Below are 23,673 nucleotides of genomic sequence, written 5' to 3'. Positions count from 1 at the left end.
CCTGATGGCCAGCGTTAAAGTACAATGATGAAATTGTTCATTGTGCTGCTGTCAAGGGAAGAACCCAAATAAACCAGCCAGCTCTGAGCCAGAACTGTCTGCACACCGTCCCTAACATAATTGATGATGCCTTTGACAAACAAGGCCATTGTCGTGTTGGCTGGTGTTTTGTTAGCTAGGGAGGCAGATGGAAAGAAAACCTAGGGTTTGCCAAGAGTAAAGCAGCAAAAATCAGCAAGGAAAGATGCTGCATTGTCAAATATTGGGAAATGTAAAGGAGTGAGGTTTTGGAGACTTCCTTTTGTGCTTCTTTGTGAGGTTTATCTGCAAATCTGATACTGTTAAACAGATAAAACCCAGTCAGCAGCAGCTGCCCCTTCAGCATGTGACATGTGGGCTCTTATTTTGGGAGTTACCTTAGCTGCGCAACTGGGATTTTGGCTCTAATGCTCTGGAAGCCAGACAATGTACACACCCGAGCTGAAATGCTAAACAAACACAGACTGGGCAAAGCGTTTGCAAGCCACTTGTATAACTCATCTGGAAGTGGTGTGCGTTTATTGATTCAGCTTGCTCTCTGATCTACCAGGGGCTGTCCCAGTTTCTAACTGGGGAATATGCCCCATTGTTCATTCAGGAGCATTAGTTTTCTTGAACTGTAGCTCCATAATTAATAGAAAGGCTTTTTTATTCCTACCTCCTCCTCAGCTTCTGCCAATGCTGTCAGTCACTGTCCTGCAAGGTGTTTTTTATTCCCTTAGGAATAGAATGGGAGAAGTTCTCATCTTCCTGAATCAGGGTGTAGTCTCCGTTGGTGATAGGTAGCCCAATGATGCTGCTGATTTGCCTATCTGTTCTGTGCCCTTAACTGATGAAACCTGAAAACCAGAAATAAGATGGGAATAAAGGCAGACCCAGAAGATGCAGAAATAGAAGACATTTAAGGTGAAAACTCCACAGACAAATCCTACATATAGAGATATTACAGTGAAAACAAACCTGGATTCAAGCCAACCCAGATGTTGGCAACCTCTTCTTGTGGCTCAGACTGATACGCAGTATAGGAAACATTGTCCCTCCTTACTCCCAAATATATGACATCCATGGTTTTGGATGCCTTGCTGTCTTGCCTTTTAGGGTGACACAGTCAGCCCTGCAAAAACGTGGGCAAAAAAGAGTTCAAGTTAAGCAGCAACTTGCCTTTGAAACTGTCAGTGTTAGCGAGCACTTTACCCTCACCTGCCCTCCAGAAGGGAGAGCAAAGTGCCTGGGTTTGCTCCCAAAGTGAAGGCTGCTCTGTGGCAAACAGGCGAGCTACTGCCATCCGCCAAGCAGCTCATTGTGGAGAGTACATTGCCCATGACAGCACGCTTGTTTTCTGCCCTTAGGCTATTGCGGCAGTGTCCCTTGAAAACAAGGGGCTGAGAGCTGTCTACAGCAGAGTGTACTAATAGTATTAAACATATTGGCATAAAGAGCACAGGGCATGATGAAAAAATGCCTGTGTAGGAAGCAGATCATCAGAGAAATGCCCTTGAAACAAAACTGCTCACCCTTTTTCTTGTGCTATTTTCAAAGGGTGTTTTCCTGAGCATCAACTGTGAGTTTGCAGATGAATCTGTCCCTGCTACACTTAATGCTTTTATTAGTCATACACTTGCCCCTTCCCTTTGGAAAATGATGTGTGTGGAATCAGTGTTCATTTGGTCTCTTATCTGTGAGCTCATGAAGAAAAGTAGTTTGATTAGAAGCAATGATGGTCAAACTTGAAAAGCTTTGGAGCTCATGTTTGGTTCAGATAAGCATCCAAAAGGCTGGCCTCTGTTTCAAGCTATTCAAACACTTTGGGTGCCCAACATTTAACTGAAAAGCTCTGTCAAAGCAGGTCTTAGCCACAAGATTTTTCTTTCTGCCCTCATCCAGATGGATGAAGCAGTGCTGTGTTTCCTTTCCAGCCTCTGCTACAAGCAAAAGCTAGGGCATGATGCTCTGTTAATACAGAAAGGACCTGAAATCTAATGGCTGGAGTTCAGCTCAGTTCTTATTTTAATCAAATTAACTTTTTTTCTGTATTAGAAAATATATTTTAAATGCATGTATTTGGATTTATGGTTCCCTCATTAAAAATGAATCCTAAATTAGGAGCCAGTGGTGATGGCTGTATGTATGGATAGATAATGTTATACTCTAAACAGCAGTTTTGTGACCTCTCTGTTCACAGAAAAGGCAACAGCTGTCATTCTTTACCTCATCCATGCTTCTGAATCTTTCTGTAAAACACTGAAAGTGAATCACTTGCAAACCCCTTTAAGAACAAACACACAGGGGAGGCTTCTTGCTCCTCCTTTAAAACCCTGGATGGTCAAGGTTTGTGCAGTAGGGAAGAAGTGATCTTTGCACATAAATGGGTCCCTGTGGTACTTGTTTTGCTGTGCTTAATGAGTTAGAAAGAAAAATACAATGCAAATGTAGGCTGACAATGCAATGTTTACAGTTCTGACTGAGGAGAAGGCTCAGGGGAGACCTTATAACAGTCTTCAATATCTAATGGGGGCCAACAACAAAGCTGGAGGAGGGCTTTTGCTAAAGGCCTGTAGGGACAGGATGAGGGGAATTGCTTTAACCTGCCAGAGGGGAGACTGAGATGAGCTCTGAGGCAGAAGCTCTTCCCTGTGAGGGTGCTGAGGCGCTGGCACAGGGTGCCCAGAGAAGCTGTGGCTGCCCCATCCCTGGCAGTGTTCAAGGCCAGATTGGACACAGGGGCTTGGAGCAAGCTGCTCTAGTGGAAGGTGTCCCTGCCCGTGGCAAGAGTTTGGGACTGGATGAACTTTAAGGTCCTTTCCAACTCTATCTATGATAAGGAAGAAGGCATGAGTTTATCAGCCTTGCAAAGATGTCCCCATGGCATGCAATCTCAGTCAGCTCTCACCCTGTCTCCACAGCCTGTGCTTGCCAGCCGATGGGTTCAGCCAACGCAACCTTCAACAGGAGCTGGCGATGCCACCCCAAAACAGGATTCTGCTACTGCAAACCAGGAGTGGCGGGTCCCAAGTGCGATAGGTGCCTCATGGGCTACTGGGGCTTTGGAGAACACGGCTGCCGCCCTTGTGACTGCGCCAGAGACTGCGACCAGCACACCGGGAACTGCTTCGATGGGTAAAGAAGCCCTTCTTTGGGTTCATGTTGAGATGGGGTTCTGTGAAGTGAAACAAAGATTAGCTGAAACACCGCAGCAATGGAGGGGGTACAATCATTTGAAAAGGGCTGTAAATCACAAAAGGTTTCTTAGATTCCATTTGGCACTTTTAAGTCCTTCATATTATCCAAAGCAATCTTGAAATGATGACTTCTTGCAGTAATAACAGGCAACTCCATGGAAATACATGGCTTTAAGCTATAATGGTTTTAGACTGACTGCAGTTTTATGGGCCCTGCAAGTATCCTCAGTTCCTAATGACTAACATTGAGTTACTTTATTCAGTAAAAAGAAGCAAAACAGAAGCTAAACAGGCATAATACATACTTTTAAAAATGCTCAGCCAGTAGTGGTAAGGCCTAAATAACCTGCTAGATCTGTGATATCTCTGTATGGCATGAAGTCTTGCTCTCATTTGCACTCTCAACATGAAGAAAGCAAGCTCATCTGTTTGAATACAGCCACGTGCAGCAAACAGGGGCTTCTTATCCATCCTGTGACCTAATCATGTCTTCTGGTTTATGTGTCCCCCCAGCTATGACAATGAGCCATTCTTTAACATCCCCATCGGGGGCCGAATCCCTGACCTGGTGCAAACACCGGCCAATGAGAGCGAAGAGGAGTGGAGATGGAATGACCATGAGCAGGGGTTTTCTGCGCTGAGGCATCCAGGTACAGCCCAGAGTCCAGAACCTTTAGTAACTTCACTCAGTGCTAGTTCTTTCTCCTTTCCATCCTGACTTAAATTCCTCCACTCGCCTCTAGCTTGTCTGTCCCCATCTGACAACATTTGATAATCTGAACTATGGAGGTTATCACAGAATCATAGAATAGTTAGGGTTGGAAAGGACCTTAAGATCGTCCAGTTCCACCCCCCTTGCCATGGGCAGGGACACCTCACACTAAACCATGTCACCCAAGGCTCTGTCCAACCTGGCCTTCAACACTGCCAGGGATGGAGCATTCACAGCTTCCCTGAGCAACCCATTCTAGTGCCTCACCACCCTTACAGTAAAGAACTTCTTCCTTATATCCAATCTAAACTTCCCCTGTTTAAGTTTGAACCCGTTACCCCTTGTCCTACCACTACAGTCCCTAATGAAGAGTCCCTCCCCAGCATCCCTATAGGCCCCCTTCAGATACTGGAAGGCTGCTCTGAGGTCTCCACGCAGCCTTCTCCTCTCCAGGCTGAACAGCCCCAACTTTCTCAGCCTGTCTTCATACAGGAGGTGCTCCAGTCCCCTGATCATCCTCGTGGCCCTTCTCTGGACTTGTTCCAACAGTTCCATGTCCTTTTTATGTTGAGGACACCAGAACTGCACACAATGCTCCAGGTGAGGTCTCACAAGAGCAGAGCAGAGGGGCAGGATCACCTCCTTCGCCCTGCTGGTCACGCTCCTTTTGATGCAGCTCGGGATACAGTTGGCTTTCTGGGCTGCAACACTGCTATTTTCCAACCCAACTTTACTATTCAGCTTTGGGTTTGGAAACTGGTAAGTCACGAGTAAGGTTGTGTGGAAAAATACTCTCTTTTTGCTGCTGAACTTCAAATGCTATTTGTAAAAAGATGATGCTAGCCACCATTGAAATGCACCACCCTTGGGGTATACCTCTGTTTTACAACTGGATCTGATTCTTACAGATCTCTTTATTAGTATCAGTTTATTAACTGTACAGTAGACCCCATGAGGGCCGCATTTTGCTCAACAGTACCTATCAGATTCCAGAACAATCATTGCATCATCTAACAGGAAACCAACTTGCGAACAACTGAGCTCACTCTCGAGAGTACTTTTAATGTCCATCCAGACTATAGGAGCTATATCCATATAACTTTCTAACCGAGTACCATTTGCTTTTCTCTCTCATGTCCTGGCTCTTCCTCAACCCTCTGCATTCCATGGTCCCACTGCTAGAAAAGTGTGTTTGTAAAGAAAAGGTGCTTGGAAGCGTCTCTGACTTCTGCCAAATGAAATACGCTTATGGTAAGTGAGTAGTAACATGTCCTCAAGGCATGATAATTTCACTGTGTTCTCCCTATGCATGTTATTAGCTGATAGCTATGAAAAATGAGAGAAGGGGCTAAGGCAGGAAATAAGAGGTAGGATTTCTTCTACCTTTTTTGACATGTCCGACTTCTGATCAGAACTGAACCAGGCTCCTTTCCACCCAGTCACTTTCCCTCTCCACAGCAGCAGCAGTGCTAGAATTGGAACTCTACATCAAGAATGAATGATAAAAACCTTCTATCTAAACCACCATTGGTTTTGCACTGGTTATGCAGGTTCAAATGGCCATGCTTGTATACCAAGAATGTATTTAAGAGTGTGTTTTATGATCACCTAGTTCATGCCATCACATGAAGCAAGAAAGGAAAGCTCTAGCATCCAAAGGTTTGATGTGTTTGTGCCATGACACAGTGCAGCCCACCTGTGGGGTTAATCTAGATGAGATTACCCTGCCAAAAGCTATGGGATCCTCTTAAATTAAAGGCACAGAAATTTATCACAGCAACCAGATGCTGGGCCACAAAACAAGAATGCTTTTCCGGGTTTGTTGTATGGAATTGCAGCCATGTGACATGCAAGCAGCCTGATGGGAAGCTTCCTGACTTCCTTCCTGCAGAGCAGACAGTCCCTTCCCACAGGATGAAGTTTTTGAGAGGCCAGTGTTAAAGCCCAGCAGAAGGTTCCTAACTGCAAAATATAAAGCCTGGAATCAGTGCACTTAAAAGCAGGCTGTTACCTGCTGATCTGCTTTTTGCACTCTTCCTATGTGCACATACAAGGGTTTTTCTATGATTTCCAAGTGTTTGACATCAGCCCATTAAAAAGTAGTTGCTGAATAACATACTGAAAGGATCAGTTAACTACTTCAACAGAAAAATCTAGCTTTTCTGCTCCAACTCTATTTAGAAGAACCATGACTGAAGTGGACAAGCACTGCAATGCAGCTGCAGTGATTTTTTCATGTCTTCTTTCAAGGTGTTAATGTTCCACCTTTTAGCAGCATAAACCAGAATTTATTGTTGGTCTCTATCTTGGTATGTTTTCTGGCAGTGATAAAAGCAAGAATCCTTTCGGCTCATGACAAAGGGACCCACGCAGAAGTTGTTGTGAAGGTGAAGAAGGTCCTGAAATCAGGCAAAGTGAAAATCGCTCGGAGCAACAGAAGCATTTACCCAGAATCCTGGACCAACAGGGGATGTACATGTCCCATTCTCAACCCTGGTAAGGACAAAATGCTTACCAGCTAATTTCCATCCCTTCTAAACTGTGGTGGTAATTCATTGCGAGCATGAGCTATGGCTACATTCCTCAATTCAACCTTCCCTATTGCTGCCCTTCTTGCAATAACAGCTTAGCCCGCTTCATCCAGGTTATGTATGTGCCATCTCATGTGCATGCACACTTTGATGTGCATATTGTCAGTACTGACTCCTGTCCACACAGGCTCAGTGTTGTCAGATGATTTATGCTCAGGAGTTACAACTACACATTGACATAGTTCCAGTGGCCTGTATCATTTACAGATTCAACACCTCCATGTACAGATGCCCAGGTTTGAGTCTGATCTGTCTGGCCTTTGTTTTAAGCCACTGTAACTCCATGTGCTTCAGTAGTATTACTCTTGGCTTGTACAGGTATGATGAGTAGCAAAATTCCATTTGAACAGATGTATTATATATTCTGTATTATATGTGAAAACAGTGAGCCAGACTTCTTAGGTTATAACTGTAAGATGTAGGTAGTAGGGCCTCAAAAAAGAGGCCAGATCCTTATGAAATGGAGTAATTCTGTATTTAGTTCTGTTTTCTTCTATTTAGTATTGACTGAAGTTTTTTCTCCCTTTTCATCTTTTTCAACTAGGTACTGACTATCTCATAGCAGGCCAGGAGGACTCTAGGACCAGCAAACTCCTTGTGAACATGAACAGCCTGGTGAAACCCTGGAAAGCACATTTGGGAAAACAAGTATCAGATATTCTCCGAACTGGATGCAAATAATTTCTGCTTCAGGAGTTGCGGAGCTGAACTTTGCCTCTTAGTAACACTGCAGTGAAAGGTGTAGTTAGCTCATGCGTTTCCATTCAGGATGCTCCTAGCTGAGGTGATGGAAGCAGACTTGCCATCTTTTCTCCTTTCACACACATAGGAAACTTGGGATGTGACTCCTTTTCCCACAAAGGCACAGCCTAATCATACAACATTAACTACAGCATCGTACATAGGCTAGAAGTCAGTTCCTAATTTAAGCCTGGTTCCACATATCTGGAGAATCATTTCACAAGGCAAAACTAAAGATATGGATTAGTATTACCATACTTCAGGTCAGAGTCTGGTGTTAATGTGTATAAGCTGCTTACACAATGCGTTCAGCTCTTGGGTGTAGTTTTCCTTGTAAGTAACCACTTACAAGGCAGCAGTTTCTTTCAGCTTTACCAGTGGAATGATATTAAACAGCACATCAAATAATAGAGAGCTCAGATTGCTGTAACACCAGACTGCAATTATGCCAATAGAACAGGTTGTTTCCCAGGAGGCAATATTATCCCATTGCTGAACAGGAACACACTAACACATGATTTCTCTTGGGACAAGGGCCTGCATAGATGTATACTGCTATCATCAATGCTTAGGGCTGCTGCAGAAACTAAACTTGGCTCAAACTTGATTCCAAATCCAACCCTTACTCTCCGAAGTCATTTTGCTCTTTGCTGTAGTGCTTTAGTTTGTAACACCATTAAGGTTTCACAGTGAAAAGCCTTAATACTAGGAAAGAGCCAAAACACGTGAGGAAATAGCAGCTGCTCTAATGTTGGGATTGTGACACTACAAAAGCTGCAAGGCTGAAGCAGGAGGAGGTAACTGGACTGTGCATCAAAGGAGGGAGCTCTGTGAGAGCATCCTGCCTGTTCAAACTGTGCTCGAGACCACTGGCATTTGATTGCACTTAGTGCTTTCATTCTGCTTTATATCGGATTAAGATACCGAAGCTTGGCTTCCCATTGTACCTGAGGATTATTTTTCCCTCTGCAGAAGCACAGGAGTGATAACATCTGCACTCTAGGTAAAAATAGTTCTGTTCTGCAAGAGCATCCTTTCTAACTCGATTTTACCCTATAGTCACGAAGAGGTAGCATCTTGAATCATTCCCTAACACAGTGTTTTGAGGTAAGTGTAGTTTAAGACCTGCATTCCCTGTTGAAGGACTCACGATAAATGAAGCTGATTGGAGCACATTCCCTCTTCAAATAAAGCAGAAACTGTGAGTCAGTCTATTCTTTGAAGGGGGTTCCAGAGAAGCAGCATGTACACCAGCTACTTCTGCTATTCCTACTCCATGTCTATAACACTCTCAGGAGGTATCTGCTATCTTCATCCAGCACTGTCTGACTGGCACATGGAGTACCTAAAGAAAGCTAATACTAATGCAGAATGATTGCGGTCCCAGTTGACAGCATAGGCCATTGGTTTGTTCTCTTTATCACCAGCTGCTTTCCTGCCATTTGTTGCTGTTTTCAGACTGGTTGAACAGCAGAAACCAGTCAGATCATTTGGGAATGGATGACAGGCAGATACTTACAGAATAAACACCCTACTTTTTCCCCAGCAGTGCATAAACAGTGTTTCTGCCTCCCCCTTTCCTCCAACTTCTCCCCTCCTCCATTGCCATGACTTTCCCTCTTTCACTTCATTATTTATTTGTTGTTACCTCAAGTGGTATCCAACACTGTGGCATCTCCAGAAGCCATTAAATTAATGCAATAAACCACTTTTTAACCAAGGAATTTGGTTTAATTTGCAGTGTCAGCTTACAGAAGGTAAGAGCGTAGCAACTGCTTCCTTTAATGTCTCCAGAAATCATCTCGCCACAAAGACTGAGCAGTTCTCTTTCAAATCTCAATAAAGATGTGTACGTGAATTTACAGTCTGTTCTAAAGGGCCTCCAAGAATAAATAAAAACTAAGTGTAGGTTTAGAATGAAGCTAAGGAACACGCTTTTCAACAGAGGCCATTCTACCTGCAGGGGATCTTATTTAATGATGCTCATACTCCATTTTGGTTTATAGTCAGTACCACATTAAAGCAAACTCCCATATTCCACTCTTTGTGCCAGCTTGGTGATTTTGTGGGGAGGGCAAACATCTGCACAGATCCTTAATGTGGGTGAAAAGTTATTTTTTACATGGTAATTTACAAGCATTTCTAGCTCCTGCTAGGGGAAATGCTGTTGGGAACAAGATATTGATACCCTGGTGTGTTCTTTTGGGGCCTTCTGTAACACAGTGATCAGTGACTACCAACTGCAAGCACTGCTGGATGCAAAGAAGATAGTTGCCAATATATCACACATTTCAGGTATCATGGCAGTAGGTGATGCATACACATGCTTTAGAGATAAGAAATTCAGCTAATTTTTTCTCCTAATTTCCCATTATTTTGAATCTCTAGTTTACTTGCTGGTACCTGTATAGCTCAGTCACCTTCACTCCATTAGTCAGAAACACAGCACATCTTGTTCCAGCTACTTAGCTGGTGTTGAATGGTTTTGCTCTACAGAGTCGTGGGTATTCTATAAACATGGAATTTAATTCAAAAGTGAGAAATGAAAGCACATTTGGATAAGCCAACAGAGCAAGTTGGTTTATCAATATCATTGTTTCTGCTGATCAGGTTCACATCATCTTCTCTGAGTTCACAGAGAAGGCAAATGAAAGAATAAAAGTTCCAGCCACCATGTGCAATCTGTTTGTTCTGCAGTGCTATAATCCAGGTAGCCTGGCTGAAAGTAAGTATCTGAACAGAAATTAACTGCCTAGATCAAGCTACAAGAGCTATTGATTAAAGAAGAGATGGGAAAGTTGAAATTCATCACCATGAGACTTTGGGAAGGAAAGAAGTTATTATCTTGAGTACTGGTACCTGAAATAAAGATGAGCATGAGACAGTGCAAGGTGAGAACTGTCTTCCTAGTAGAAGCTGTTATGTATTCCTCAGGACAAGCAAACAAGTCTATGCATAGCTAATTAAAAGAACTGCCATAGACAATACAGTATTCCTGTACCAAACCCCAAATTGTTTTGTAGGCCTGAGTACAACATCATACACCTTGTGATCCCCATTGTGACTGTGTGTCTTGGGTGGTACAATAATGCAGAGAATACTAACATGGAGAGAAGGATGTATTTGCCCAATACAGAAGTGGCTGAACATCTTCTTTGAGTACATCTAAAGTGAGACCTGTCTTTAAATTGGACACATGAACATGCCTATAGCATCCAAATAGACAAGGTGCCTCACAGGCGGTAGCAATCACATACCAAACAGTAGCCAATTCTGCATAAGGATGAAATAAAAGCCTTTATCCACAAATAAAAAGGAGTTTGAAAAGCTGTGGATAATTTGTAATAGCACTGGTGATTGAAGCAGAAGCATGTGTAACTTTCCACAGATAGCAGCAAATCCAGGAGTGCTGGAGGTCAAAGCAGCTCTCTGGAGCACGTGCATCCATGAATGCTTCTCCAGCTCTGCTCTTGGCAAGCAGCTAAGGAGGAAAACATACTTACACACAACCTTTGTGCACTGCTCTTCTGAGCGTGGCTCCCTGATATGAAGAGGAAGTTTTCTCTGCAGCATTTACCATGTGGCTCAGTTTCTCCATGCTGCTTGATGTAAGCTTTCTCTAATCGAGGTAACTCACAAGATGCTCATCCCCAGGCCCCTGTTGTTATGTGTTGTAGCACTTTTTCTGTACTTGAAACTTCCATTAAAAATACTCAGACACTTATCCTGATGTGAGGTTTGGGATCTATCTTTAAGCTTTTAAACCACTCAAATCACATACACATTAATTCTTTTTAAGTTACTAAACTACCAACATTCCAAACAGCAGGTTTTTCCTTCAACGGTGTTAGCACCGTCAGGCAAACGGAGAAAAGCATTTAGCTAATAAGGCAACCAGGATACATGTTTAATTGATGTAGCTGGCATGTTAATTCAGTAACTGATCAAAACCCAGTCCTGCAGTCTTACATGTAGGTGCTTAAGTCCCATAAGAAATATACACATGAAGTTTTACTGATTTGAGACCTAATGAGGTCTAAAAAGCACTTAACAGGTCCTAAAACTACTCCTTTACACAGAGGTGATGCAAGAATTGTGTCATGAAAATAGGAACATGTGACAAGCAGGCAGAAGATGCCCTACGTATAAATGCTCAGGACTTAGGTAGATAGAAGTGTGCTCATGTCAGTCTCCGTACTCTGATGTGACTGGCTCTAGGGGAAAAGGCAGCAAGGCTAGAACTGAGAAGGGAACAAAAGAGAAAACAAAAGAACAGTGTGGAAGAAGCAACACTCTCGTAACAGTAAGGAAAAGGTTAGAAACCACAGATGTAGAAATCATACAGCTCCTCTCCCATAGAGCACCCTACAAAGGGAACGAGCACATTAGGAGGAGATGCTTTCACCTCCTTAGGAGGGATGAGGAACTTGCCACATCCAGAAACAATCAACAAATAAATCACACCCCATACAACAAACCCTGTGTCCACGAACCCTGCACAGCACTGTGCCACATCTGGGTTAATCTGCAATGTGCAATCACCTCAGAGCTTCCTGTGCTCTTTGTTCTGGCTGTGACAGCTCACGAGCTCTCTGCTCACACATACAGCAACACCCACGAGTAATAAGCTATTTGGAAAAAGCCCCTCAAGAACAACAATATTTCCTCTTGGTTTAGAGATCACCCCTCCAGTCAGGCCCTGGCTGCTGGCTATAGCTTATGCCAAGAACATGGAATTCACTGTATTTGAGAGATGCATCCTGCTGCTTCTCCCATGCTCATCTAATGATCCCCTATGTCCTGAACTAGAGTTCTCATCATCCTACCCTATGCAGTCACCACTCTCTCAAGTTCTCAGCGTCACTACCAGAACATCAGTTCTAGAGGGGTTAAAAGGAGTTGAAAAACAACTGCAGGCTGGTGCTGTGCAATCAAATGAAGTCATGTCCAGTGACTAGAGCTGGCTGAGAATAAATGACAAAGTGCTGGTAGCTTCTCTACACTGTCCCACACCAACTAGAATTTTAATGAGAAGTAAAACAAGAGTCCAAGAAGCAAATAATATCCTTTTTTCTCTTGCCTAGGAATAAGAAAATAGGCTCTACCTATTGAGGTAACAACTCTCCTCAAAGAGATTCATTGACGTGTGATCAGATAAGTGCCTCAGATGAACTGGCAACATCACTGAGGTTTAACAAGGACGTGCTCAGTGAGGACTGCAGAGGATATAGATCTTGTTTCCAACATAGCCCTGCCAGATCCCCAGATCTAATGATCCTGAGAATGAACTGCAAGATAAGCATCACCCTCCAGACACTGTTGTGTACATCATTCCTGCTGCAGGGAAGAAGGAAAAATAAAAGGTCATTCTCACACCTGAAGCAAGGTCCTATCTCTAGGAAAGTTACTAAGCACAGGTTAGGTCTTTGAAATGCAGGTAGGCTGTACTGCAGAGAAAAGCAGAAATCAGTAACTTTTAAACACATTCTGAAATGTAACTTCATCTAATTTTAACCACTTTCAGTAGTTAACTATATTTTCACATATATTTTACGTTAAAAGAAACAAGTTTTATAGGCAATGTTTACCTGCATCAGAAGACGCAACACATGCTCCGCAGAGTCAAGTTTGAGTTGACTGCAGGAGCAACTCCATCCTAACAAAGAAGTTATTAGAAGCACAGATGAATTTGTGGCCTGCATCACACAGGGATTCTAGCCAGGTGAGGACAGTCCTACCCAGCTGTCAAAACCAGAGCTTCTTTCACCGCTGCATCAACTCCAGAGTTGCAGCAAGTCCAACAACTGAAGACTTGATTAAAACTTGCAATACTTCGGTTTTCCAAGTAATACTGAACAAGGCAGTGTTTTAGGAGCAATGATGAAAGTCTGTAGGACAAATTCAACTAAACCCACCTCTTTTTACTGTTGAGCTACATTCTAATTCCTATGCTTCTACTGAAGCGCAAGCTATACTACATGGTTGTCATGAACTTCAACTCCAGAAGGAAGTCTGACTGCATTTGACTTTAATGCAGCAAAATACAAATTCCATGGCAGGAAGTGCACTGTAAGCACTAAATCAGAAAACATAAGGGACTGGACTCGTCTCTCAACATACAGCCCTAATTCCATGTCAAGCACATCTACATTACTATTTAAAGATTTTAATGGTGGGGACTTCCTTTCTAACACCTCAAACACGGTACTTACTGGTTTGCAATTTCTGAGGTAAAGCCCTTACACATATTCCCTATTTACCCAACAGGTGACCTTCAGCAGAATCAGAAAGAAGCAACTCCATCCTAAACACACCTTCAAATATGTTACATTATATGCACCAGGTTCTCTCTGGCAGTATTAGGGTCAGGTTCTGAGCTACTGGGGACCAGGATTCTTGCATTTTGTTTCCTACAGATGCTAGAAATAGAGGCTAAATCCCAAAGCTGCAGAGCATAGGAGGCAACGTGGGAAAGAAAAGCACAGCAGGAAAAAGTAGGAGGCAAACAGTTCTTAGAACAGAGCATCCCTTCACAAACACCATTTCCATTTGAACAGCCAAAAGCTTGGGTGCAAGTGATGTGTTTTTATTTGGTGCCCAGTGTTTATCTGATTGCTTAAGATTCTGTTTTCATGGTCCAATTGCCTGAGTGCCAAGGTTTATCTCTTATCTCTGCTACTTTTGTGCTCATTTACTCAGGTTAACTTGGCATTTGCCTTCCAACACCTGAAAGAGTCACACTGAGAAGCTGTGTCACACTTTTCTCTCTTAAAAGCATAGAGGTGCTGAGAGTACCTGTTCTCCATGTACTTGGATCTGAGTAGCTGTCAGCCACTTAATTTCCTACAGGTTTTTTTGAGGCTCCAGCAGCTGCACTGAGATATGAACAGCTCAAACACACTGTAACAGGAATTCCCCTCAAATATTCAGAAACATCATCACTAACACTGAAATAACTTGTGCAAGCAAGATACCAAAATATTATATGGAAGCAATGTTGCTGAGCACCCAAGACTGCTGCCCAGAGACAGGCAAGTGTTCAAACATTACTAGACTTATTGGCCTGCATTATTGTCATTACAACTCTATGCTTTGGTTAAGTTAAGCAGCACATGAAAGAGAAAAAAAACAACCAAACCAACCAGCCAGCATGCAGTGAAGTTAGTGAAGCTGATTTGTTCCGTAATACAATTCTCACAGCCTACATTTTATTAGGAAAGAACAAGGTAGCATTCCCTTACCCACAAGTATTAAACTATAGCGAATTATCATTCGGTTATTTACACCTTTAAAGTAATTTTCAAGTATTTTAATTGCTTTTCAGGCCCTCTGTAGTGCTAGTTCATGATCCAGTCTACAGGTCCTGAAAATTCTATTTTTCATACCTTCCTGACCCAGGCTGGGGAGAAAAGAATGGAACAAGAATGAAAACCTGACAAGCTGAAGCAACCGTGTTTCACAACCCACAAACTGATTCAAAGCCTGCTTACAATGCAGAAGAGTTATTTCAAACCCAAGCAGTGTTAAAGAAACACACCACAAAGACACAGGAGCTTTCAGTGAAGGTAAAAAGTATTTGCTTTTTAATATGCACTTCAGTCACAGTATCTGTTTTGAGATCATTACACCAGGTAACCTTTCCATTGTATTCTCATCATATTTTACAAGAGCTTATCTATACACCAAAGGAGCAGATGCTAACTACAGGAACCCAACAACCGGTGCTTTCAGAGCGAAAATAAAGCCAGTGATCAACATCTTTCCATCCGTCTTTAGCAATGGTTGCTCAACACACCATTGTTAAATATGTAAAACCCATCACAATTAGGAAATGAAATTAAAGGAGAGATGCATTTCAACATCCTTGTTCTGGCATCCTTACCTGATGCCAGTAGGAAAATGCAATCAAAGTCTACTAAAACCATTTGCAGTTATTTTACAAACTGGATTTAGGCAGTTTTCAATTTTCTGTATCATTCTGGCAAAACCCAAAACTCTTTAAGAAAAAAAAAAAAAAAAAATCAATCCTTTAATGCCACTCGTATTAATAGAAAACATTAAAAAGAGCAGCTATGGATCAAGACATACTGAAATGAAAACAGACCTGGTGTGCTAGTGGAATTTCAGTTGAAAGCGATATATTTAGACATTATTCAAGTCAAAACTCAAGGAAAACTTGAGGGTTAAAGAAGGTGTTAAGGTATTAACTGTGTGATAGGTATTAACTGTGTGATAGTAAGTTACACAGTACACACACATACTTGTTTTTGCAGTATTTATTTGCAAGACTGTACCACTGAGATTTCTCCTTCAGCAATAAATTATTTACTATGATACAGTGTCTAAGACAATGGTGAGACATTTCTTGGCGACTCAGAAGACAGACATACTGCAAAAGTCCATGTCTCTGAAAATGAGAAATGGAGACAACAGCCTCCTTGCATCTTCATTAGCTAGATCCCTTCTCCTCTTTGGCAGCAGCAGCCTCCATAGAAGCAGCTTCCAAATCTTTGCTTGACTTCTCCTTCTCCTCGGTTTCATCCTCTTGAGGGTAAAGATCTGGGTATTTTTGCATGCATTCCTGCATGGCACGGAATTGGTCCACACAGTCTGATCCCTTTATTTCTTCTGTGCTGTAGTGGAAACAAGAGAAGGCTGACTTGAACTGTTCCCCACAGGGACCACTAGCCATTCCACCCAGACACGGGCAATTCCAATTGATATCTCCATTGGGCAGTATCAATCCTGAACAAACAAGAGAGAGAAGTTAAAGCTCCTTCCAAAAATGGACTTCATTCAGTGAAAGCTGCTAAAATACAGGTGTAAGTGGAAGTACTCACAATGCCCTATTAGTTCTGTAGCTTCAAAGGTGCTAAACACCTTCCACTTCCTGGCCAGGCTTTCTACCTCTCATCTGCATGATCCTTTACTGGGCACCAGTGAGGTCAGTTCTATATCCATGCCTGAGTTCAGTCTTTCTCCCTGGACTACAATCACTGAGAATATTCTAAGTAAACTTCAAAACAGATTGAAGTCAAGACCATCCACTTGCCAGACTCTGCCAGGGGAACAAGCAAGCCTTAAAATCATGTCATACAAGTTATATGAAATTAATTCCAGTATTAAGAGTAGAATTCTTTTAAATCAAGGATGTGGTTTTCTTGTTTTAAATGAACTTTAGAATACTAACCCACAGCTTCAGTGTTGATCAGTCTCCTTTTCAATACTGAAAGTAACAGCCTCCATAGCATGATTTAGTCAACTACAGTAACACTGCCATTTTTTGATAGATCATGCTTTATTTGGCAAGATAGATCTGTAAAAAACACTGTACAGAGATGTCCCTAGTACAGTGTATACGGCATCTTCAGTGGCCTGGAGGAAAAGCAGGACTACTGAGGAGAGGGAGATGGATGGCTGGTGCCAGATTCCTTTATGCCATCCTGACATAAAGGATGACATAAAGCAGAAAGATGTTGGTCATCCAATGTTTAAGAAATACAGCTTGCTTGGTAAACTTGATTCCTATATTCCTCCTCATGCATTTTAACTTTTGTCATTTTAAACAGCCATTTTTCTAATACTTCAGAAAGAAAAAAAATACATGAGGAGTTGTGAGATGCTCCTGAAGACACCACAGCAATGGAGTTACATGTAAAATAATTTTCTTCAAATATATTGTTACTTTTGGAACCAGAACTGCCTTCTAAGCTTGTGAATTAACAACAATGTAAGAGTTATGCCATAAACAATACATTCCTGTATATCACATGACATTGATTTGCACCTATTTGATCACAGAAATAGCATCAGTTTTAGAAACCATGCTTTAAAAAAAAAGCAAAACAAAACCACAGATGAGTAAGACAAGCATTTCCTCATTGGTAAATACAGCAGCAAGCACACTTCAATGGCAAAACCCCTGTTCACATCACAGCAGATGAAGACTTGCATTAGCATCAATTGCGGACATCACACTTCATCTCTCTTAGCTCCTGGGATCTGTTAATACCACAGATGAAGGCAGAAACAGCTGCATTTATGTCAACACTTGTCTTTGTACTTGCTGTAATGAAATCCCACTGTTGTTCTGAGGAAGTTTCTTCCCTGTTTTGTGACAAACATCCCAATAACAAGTTCATCTGCCAAGGATGCACAATCTAAGATGACACACAGGAAGCAGGACTGAAAGAGACATCATCAGTCATAAAGAATCCTGTACATCTGACCATTCATCAGGTTCTTTCTTAAAAGAATTAAGGCTTTGCTTCATCAGTCCTTTGGGGAAACGGTTTCAAAACTGTCTGCAAAATAAGATGCCAGGAACAAGTGTGGAAACACAGAGAAGGGAGAGGACAGCAACAACCTGTGTTTATAATGCAATTCCACAAGCACTTTTAGCCAACTCTCCTATCATGTGTCTAATAATAAAAATTACTTCCCATGCAAAAGGCTCACGACTTCCTTCTTCATGGAAGACTAATAAAATAAGTTATTTAACTGATGGGAGCAAAGATCTCAATGAAAACTAGAGCCCTTTAACATTTAAAGTTTTCCATGTGCAGCACAAGAGACCAGAAACAAGCTTTACAGTGAAAATTCTATTTCAAATTACTGCAAATGAATTCTTGTTTCCATCAGCCACAGCTGTTAAGAGGCACATACAATGAACTCCGAGACACACTGCAATATGGAATGCTAACTTTGTCGGCATTCCCATTCCATGTGGCTTCACTTCTTTTGATGTTTTTGCCTACCAAAATCTCAAAACTTGTTTTGTTCTATCAATGTCCTAGCTGATAGAAATAAAAAAAAAAAAAAATAAAAATACTACACAAGTTTATTTTCTTCCAAAGGAAACAGAGCAGAAGTTTTCACAAGTCATCTGCTAACTAAAGCAGACTGCTCAAAGACTTATCTATTAATGCCTGAAGCAAAATGAAAACTAGCCAAAAAACCCAAACTATGCATTTATCTTAAGTATGAAGAAGGTCCCTATAAAAAACTCAAAACCTCACATAAAAGTTTTAGTTGTATTATAAAACAATACTATAGAATAAATATAAAAAACATCTATAGGTATCTATTAATGTAGATATAAAACATCTATACAATAAAACTGTTCTTCCTCAGATATTACTGGTCTGTGTATAGCACAGCAGAAAAGATGAAAAGAGTCAGAGTTAATTAGGCCACAGAAGTTGAAGACTGTAAACCAACTCTTCTAATCAAAGCAGAAGTTAAATCAGAAAAGCCTGCACATTGCTTTATGTGCAAATAAAGCAATATTTATTTTTTAATATGGGAAGCAGAGCCCTTCCCATTTGCTTTTGGATAAAAATCACATGAACTTCTGCACCTCAATGTATTCCAAAGCGTTTTGCCCATATGTCCTTCCTGCCCACAAATTTCACACCCACTAAATGCAACACTCTGTGATATGTCAATTATTTCTGATTTGATCTGATGCACTGTAGCCTGAGACCATTCGAATAAGAAGTTTGCAGATAATCCTTAAAACATGGCAGTAACTCACCAAATGCTAAGGAGAAAAAACAAAACCAAAAACCTGCCAGCTTCTACAGAGCTTCTCATTTTAAATCATACAGACACACATTGTCACTGCAAGGTGTCCCTGACATAACTAGCTTCTGGCTTTCTGTTTTCTTCCCTGCTTCATAATTTAGGAAGCAAGTGATCTAACATGCAGTAAATACAAGATTGCTAGGAAAACCCCCACCACCTCCCCTCTTCACCATGGCTTTTACACATCCAGCAAAATACACGTAAGAGGAATCAATTAATATGACATTTAAAAGAGGAGGAAGTGGCTCTTTTAACTTAAGACTAGTTTCTTAACAAAATACATGGCACAAGACTATATACTTAAGGTATATGTACAAAGAAAATAATTTGGAGCAAACGGGTGGGGTGTGAGACAGAAGGAAGACAATCCCCCCTTTAGAGGTAGCAAGAGAACAGTTTTCTATGTTCACATTCCAAGCCTTTATAGTAGGTGAACCTGAGATGGGCACCCTTCCCTTTCCTCTTAGAAGGCAGTGTCAAAAATAGATGCTTAGTTATAGGACTAATATCCATTCACATGCTGTTGCTAGAGAGACACCTTCTACTAACAGAATAATTACTGCCAAAGACCATGAATGATTATAAGGGAGAAGACAAGTGAACTTTAAACAACCACAATACAGACTGCATACATGAATTTACTTCACTAAACAGGAAGCTACTTTGTTTAGCTGTACACCACAAAAGGTGACTTAACAGCTCACTGAATGGTAAAGTATCCAAGCGTTTGCTCTCCAGATGTGATATTCAGAAAAAGCATCTTCCTTTGCTTTATTTGCAAACAGTCTCCAGTTTTTCCAAAGGAAACAGAAAGCCACAGGCCGCAGAAAAGGAACAGGGGGAATTTAATTCCACCATCTGATCATTAGAGGCTGTTAACTCTTCACTCAACAGTCCACTAATGGATTTTACATTTGCCTGCATCAGCAGCTAACTCTTCCATGTAGCAAACTGCTAGGAAAAATGCTCTTAAAAGTGAGCTCTCCTTAGACACTGCTTTCTACCTAAGGGTGAACTACTTTGTACAAATGACTTGTCTGTTTCACCTTCCACCCTGGTCAAGGCAGTAACAGATATAAGTGCCACACAGATTTTATTGCCTGTAGAAGTCTCCATTTGAAATCCTTAGGCGATGAAGACCCATTCCCATGGGGAAAATAAGGACAAATCCCAAAGTATAAACTGTTTCCACCAAAGAGGCAGTTTGGGTGTTGGGTCTTTGCCAGTTAAACAATCTACCTGACAATACACAGTAGAAAAATTCCTGATAGATACTAAACTGCAGTTTTGAAAGACCTTTCTGAAATTCTCTCATTGTTCTCATCTGGATCACTATAAAACTGAATGGACTCATCACTGCTGACAAGCAAAACTTTTATATATCATCATAAAAAGAAGTCACTTACTGACTACATACAGTTGCAATGTAGCCAAGAGAGGCAGCTAAATGCTAAATCATTTCAACACAAACCTATGTATGAAAAAAAGTTATTTTAATGACATAGGAGGATATGGTTCAAATTAAACTACTAACAAAATGATCTTGTGTGCGCCAGCTGCTGAATTGTGCTTGAACACTGCCCTCTAAAGGTCTTCACACAAAGTAAAGAGGCTAAAGACCTGTAAGCAATAACAGCATCTAGAAAATAACCCAATTCACAGATGTTCATGACAATTCATTAACTTGGGGCAAAGTTTATTTAATCATCATGATAGGAAGATTATTTCGTTTATCCATTAGAAGCAACCAAAAATGTTCTGTGCAATCAGAACATTACAAGTCTTGACCTCAGAAACATTCCTCTCTCCTAAATCTCCAACAGCCAGTTAGATTTACTTCACAGAACTGCAATCTTCACTGAAAACTTTAACTTACATCTTTTCAAGATGGCTACAGTTAAAAACAGAGTAATTTGAACTTACCTGTCATATGCCATTGAAAGATATTACTATGAATTATTGATTACATTGCTACTAGTATAGTACAGGATTAGTCAGCTCTAATTTCAGCTATAACTTATATTAAATTGGATATTGACAGATCACCAAATCAGGCAATTCCAGCTGCACACAGGCAACTCACATCAATGACAGTGGTATGCAACTCACATCAATGACAGTGGTATGCAACTCACATCAATGACAGTGGTATGCAACTTACTTCAGCACCTCTAAAAGCTGTATTTCCTTACTTAGAAAGTGAAAAACACAACCATCATTTTCACTGGTTAAGCTGTAACTTCACTAATAAAAGAAGGGAAGGAAAAGTGTTTTTCTGGGTACCTCTGGCTAGTAACCAAAACTATCAGGCATTCATTGACACATTTGAACAGACTACTTTGAAAGATTATTAAAAGCTAGGGAAAAACACACCACCATAAGTAAAACATGTCATTTGTGATGTTAATTTGGAAGTTAAAACTGCTAACAGTTTGGGTATTTATCTATTGAATAACCAGCTGCCCTCTGTTTTTAAAAATGAATGATTTGTTCCTGCTTCCTACAAGGTTGGCTTTCTTTCGTTAAGACTGGTAGTATATATGTGATGTATCACTTCTTACTTCCATGCTTCTGCTTACTACTGACCTTGTTCTTCATAAGGGTCATCTGGGTCATCTGCAACCAGCTCAGCACTGCTCGGTGTCTCATGGTCCTCCTTGGTAGCAAATATGATTCTGTCTTTTCCTGCCATATGGGAGACAACAGGTAAGAGTTCAGGGAAAGATGATGCGGGAGGAGTCATTTACAAAGCTGCTGAACACCAAAAGGTAATGAGATACTCAGCGTGATGCATTAACGTTAACAGTGAATTAATCCTGTTGTATTTTTCACCTTCAATTAGAACAGCTGTTGGTTCATACACAGCTGACATTCTACTCTTCTAAAGCTTCAGCTTTCACAGCAACACACTGTAATGGCTGCAGATCACAGTGCAGTTCATTGAACTGTGAAGCTAAAAAGCTATTTCAAAACAAACTCAAACTACTCCATTACCAGCACTAACCCAGATGAAGGGGAAAGGAAAAAGAAAAGGGAAAGAAAAACTACACTAAAGTGTTCCATAGGATACTTATTGATAATAGTGCTCTACATTAAATACTGGTGTAATATTTTACAGGAAATATCTAACTTAAAATACTGAAAAGCATCATAACGGTGTGGAATCAACTATAGTGAAAGGTGTTGTGAACATTACAAAGGACAGAAACCCAAGACAGCATCTTCCTGCTTCTGTGCCACTCTTGATTTAACAAAGCTCTGTAGTGTGCAGCGGGGGAGGCTTGGCTGGAAACCTGAGTAGAGTTCTCTAATAACTATAAGCACTCTGAGGCAGATACAAGCAGAAAACAACAGCCAGATGAAACTCTTCTGAACGCATAATCCAGTATTCATGGAGTGGAAAGTAAATGGCAAGTTCCCCAAGAACTTCATTCTGTTCTCCAAGTTCATAAAGCCACAACAATGACTTGGCATGTTAGAAACTAGAGTCTTTTTTGCCCCTCAATGCAACCTCAACCAGCTGATGTTCAGTAACTTCCCGTTTAAATATGTCAGAGAAGCAGACAAATCTAAACCTCTTTTAACAGAGCAGTTTCCTGTCAGTTCTGCATTGTACAGTTAATGTAAAACGTTCACGCATTTCTTATGTAGAAGGAACTAGAAATATACAAACTCTAAACCCTTTCACTGAGCTTTGTAGACAACTTACAGACCTTGTAAAGATCCAAGATGTTAAAATAAGCAAGTTAACAACAAAGCAAACGGGCCCATAGGTTACGACTTCCTCACCACAGTCTATAATGGCATTCGACGTATCAAAGTTCATAAACGAAAAAACGGCCTTTAGAAGTATAGAACGGCTTTTTTACAGATTGAAACTTCACATTCAGTCACTTTACATTGCTTAACGGGGGTGAGCATCCCACAGGTTATGAAGTGGTCAAGCCTCTTAACTACCACCACCTATGCAGTACAATACCTTGTACAATACAGAAACACAACGTTCGCATTCTGCCCATCCTGTCCATCTACCGCGTTCTCCCTGAAGAGGTAAAAAACCACCTTTGGCCACTCCAGCTGACGGAAACCCAGCCCTAGGGGAGGGTGCTCCGGGACACGGAGTCACCGCACCGCAAAGCTGCCGAGCTAAAACCGAAGCCCAGAGGCGCACCGCACCCAGCTCCGGCCACTCGCCGGGGATGTTTCAACACCCGCTGCTGGGCCGCACCTTCTCCGCAGGGCCGGTGTGAGGAACCGCAACCGGGACACGGGCCGGCCCGCGGGGCAGCGGTGACCCTCAGCGCTCCCGCCTCACGGGCAACCGCCGCGGCTTCCCGCCTGCCCTGAGGAGAAAGGTCGGACGGGGCAGGCGAGGCGAGGCAAGGCGAGGCGAAGCGGCTCCCCCTCCGCCACACACTGGCGCTTTCGCGCCTTCTCCTCCCTCAGGCTGTGCCTTCCCTTCGAGGGCTGAGGTGAAACCGCGTCGCGCCCACCTTCCCCCGGGCCGCCTGAGGGTGAGCCCGCCCGGCCTGTCCCGTCCCTGCAGTGTGACATTGGGAGGACACCCGGGCGCACCTTCTTGCCTGCAGTAGGACATGGCGGAGCCGGGCGGTACCTTCCCCGCAGCGCGCACGCAGACTCGTCCCGCCGGCCTCCACCGCTCCCTCCGCTACCACTGAAAGCCACAGCAAGGGGCAGCGGCGCGCTGCTCCACGCTATGACCTCCCGCCTCCGGAAGCACCCTCCCTGCCCGCCGGCGGCCGCTGACGCACCTCCTGCCGACCGCGGCCCCAGAGCCGGCGCGGAGTGAGCGCAGCTACTCGGG

General features: G+C 42.2%; 2 protein-coding genes across 2 annotated transcripts in view; one reads left to right on the top strand and one right to left on the bottom strand.

Annotated features, from left to right (window-relative positions):
- The window catches only part of LOC130603654 (netrin-4-like), a 43,092-nt gene extending 35,447 nt beyond the window's left edge, over window positions 1-7,645 (top strand). Inside the window, exons 6-10 of the mRNA XM_057417537.1 lie at window positions 2,943-3,156; window positions 3,732-3,868; window positions 5,113-5,181; window positions 6,256-6,426; window positions 7,066-7,645. Coding sequence (XP_057273520.1) covers window positions 2,943-3,156; window positions 3,732-3,868; window positions 5,113-5,181; window positions 6,256-6,426; window positions 7,066-7,202 — 728 coding nt within the window. The 3' untranslated portion in view covers window positions 7,203-7,645. The remainder of the gene's footprint in view (window positions 1-2,942; window positions 3,157-3,731; window positions 3,869-5,112; window positions 5,182-6,255; window positions 6,427-7,065) is intronic.
- A 7,875-nt stretch (window positions 7,646-15,520) lies between these two features.
- CHCHD4 (coiled-coil-helix-coiled-coil-helix domain containing 4) lies at window positions 15,521-23,656 on the bottom strand. The gene is made up of 3 exons (XM_057417552.1): window positions 23,424-23,656; window positions 21,435-21,533; window positions 15,521-16,007 (listed from the first exon to the last, which is right to left on the bottom strand). The coding sequence occupies exons 1-3, from the start codon at window positions 23,443-23,445 to the stop codon at window positions 15,712-15,714; spliced, it is 417 nt and encodes a 138-aa protein (XP_057273535.1). The 5' UTR covers window positions 23,446-23,656; the 3' UTR covers window positions 15,521-15,711.
- Between the last annotated feature and the right edge of the window lie 17 nt (window positions 23,657-23,673).

This window comes from Pezoporus wallicus, unplaced genomic scaffold, assembly GCF_028554395.1.
Source record: "Pezoporus wallicus isolate ANWC-B61680 ecotype Strahan unplaced genomic scaffold, APGP_CSIRO_Pwel_v1 contig_8542, whole genome shotgun sequence".
Taxonomy (NCBI): Eukaryota; Metazoa; Chordata; class Aves; order Psittaciformes; family Psittacidae; genus Pezoporus; species Pezoporus wallicus.
Note: the sequence above shows the minus strand (reverse complement) of the source record. Positions and strands in the feature narration are given on the sequence as shown.

Bases quoted from the DNA above. Each gene is read 5' to 3' on its own strand.
- CHCHD4 (XM_057417552.1), bottom strand. From the start codon at position 23,445: ATGTCCTACTGCAGGCAAGAAG. The intron at 21,534-23,423 runs GTGCGCCCGGGT...CCCATATGGCAG, and splicing joins GTCCTACTGCAGGCAAGAAG to GAAAAGACAGAATCATATTT. The intron at 16,008-21,434 runs GTCAGTAGTAAG...TTGTTTGTTCAG, and splicing joins TGACCCTTATGAAGAACAAG to GATTGATACTGCCCAATGGA.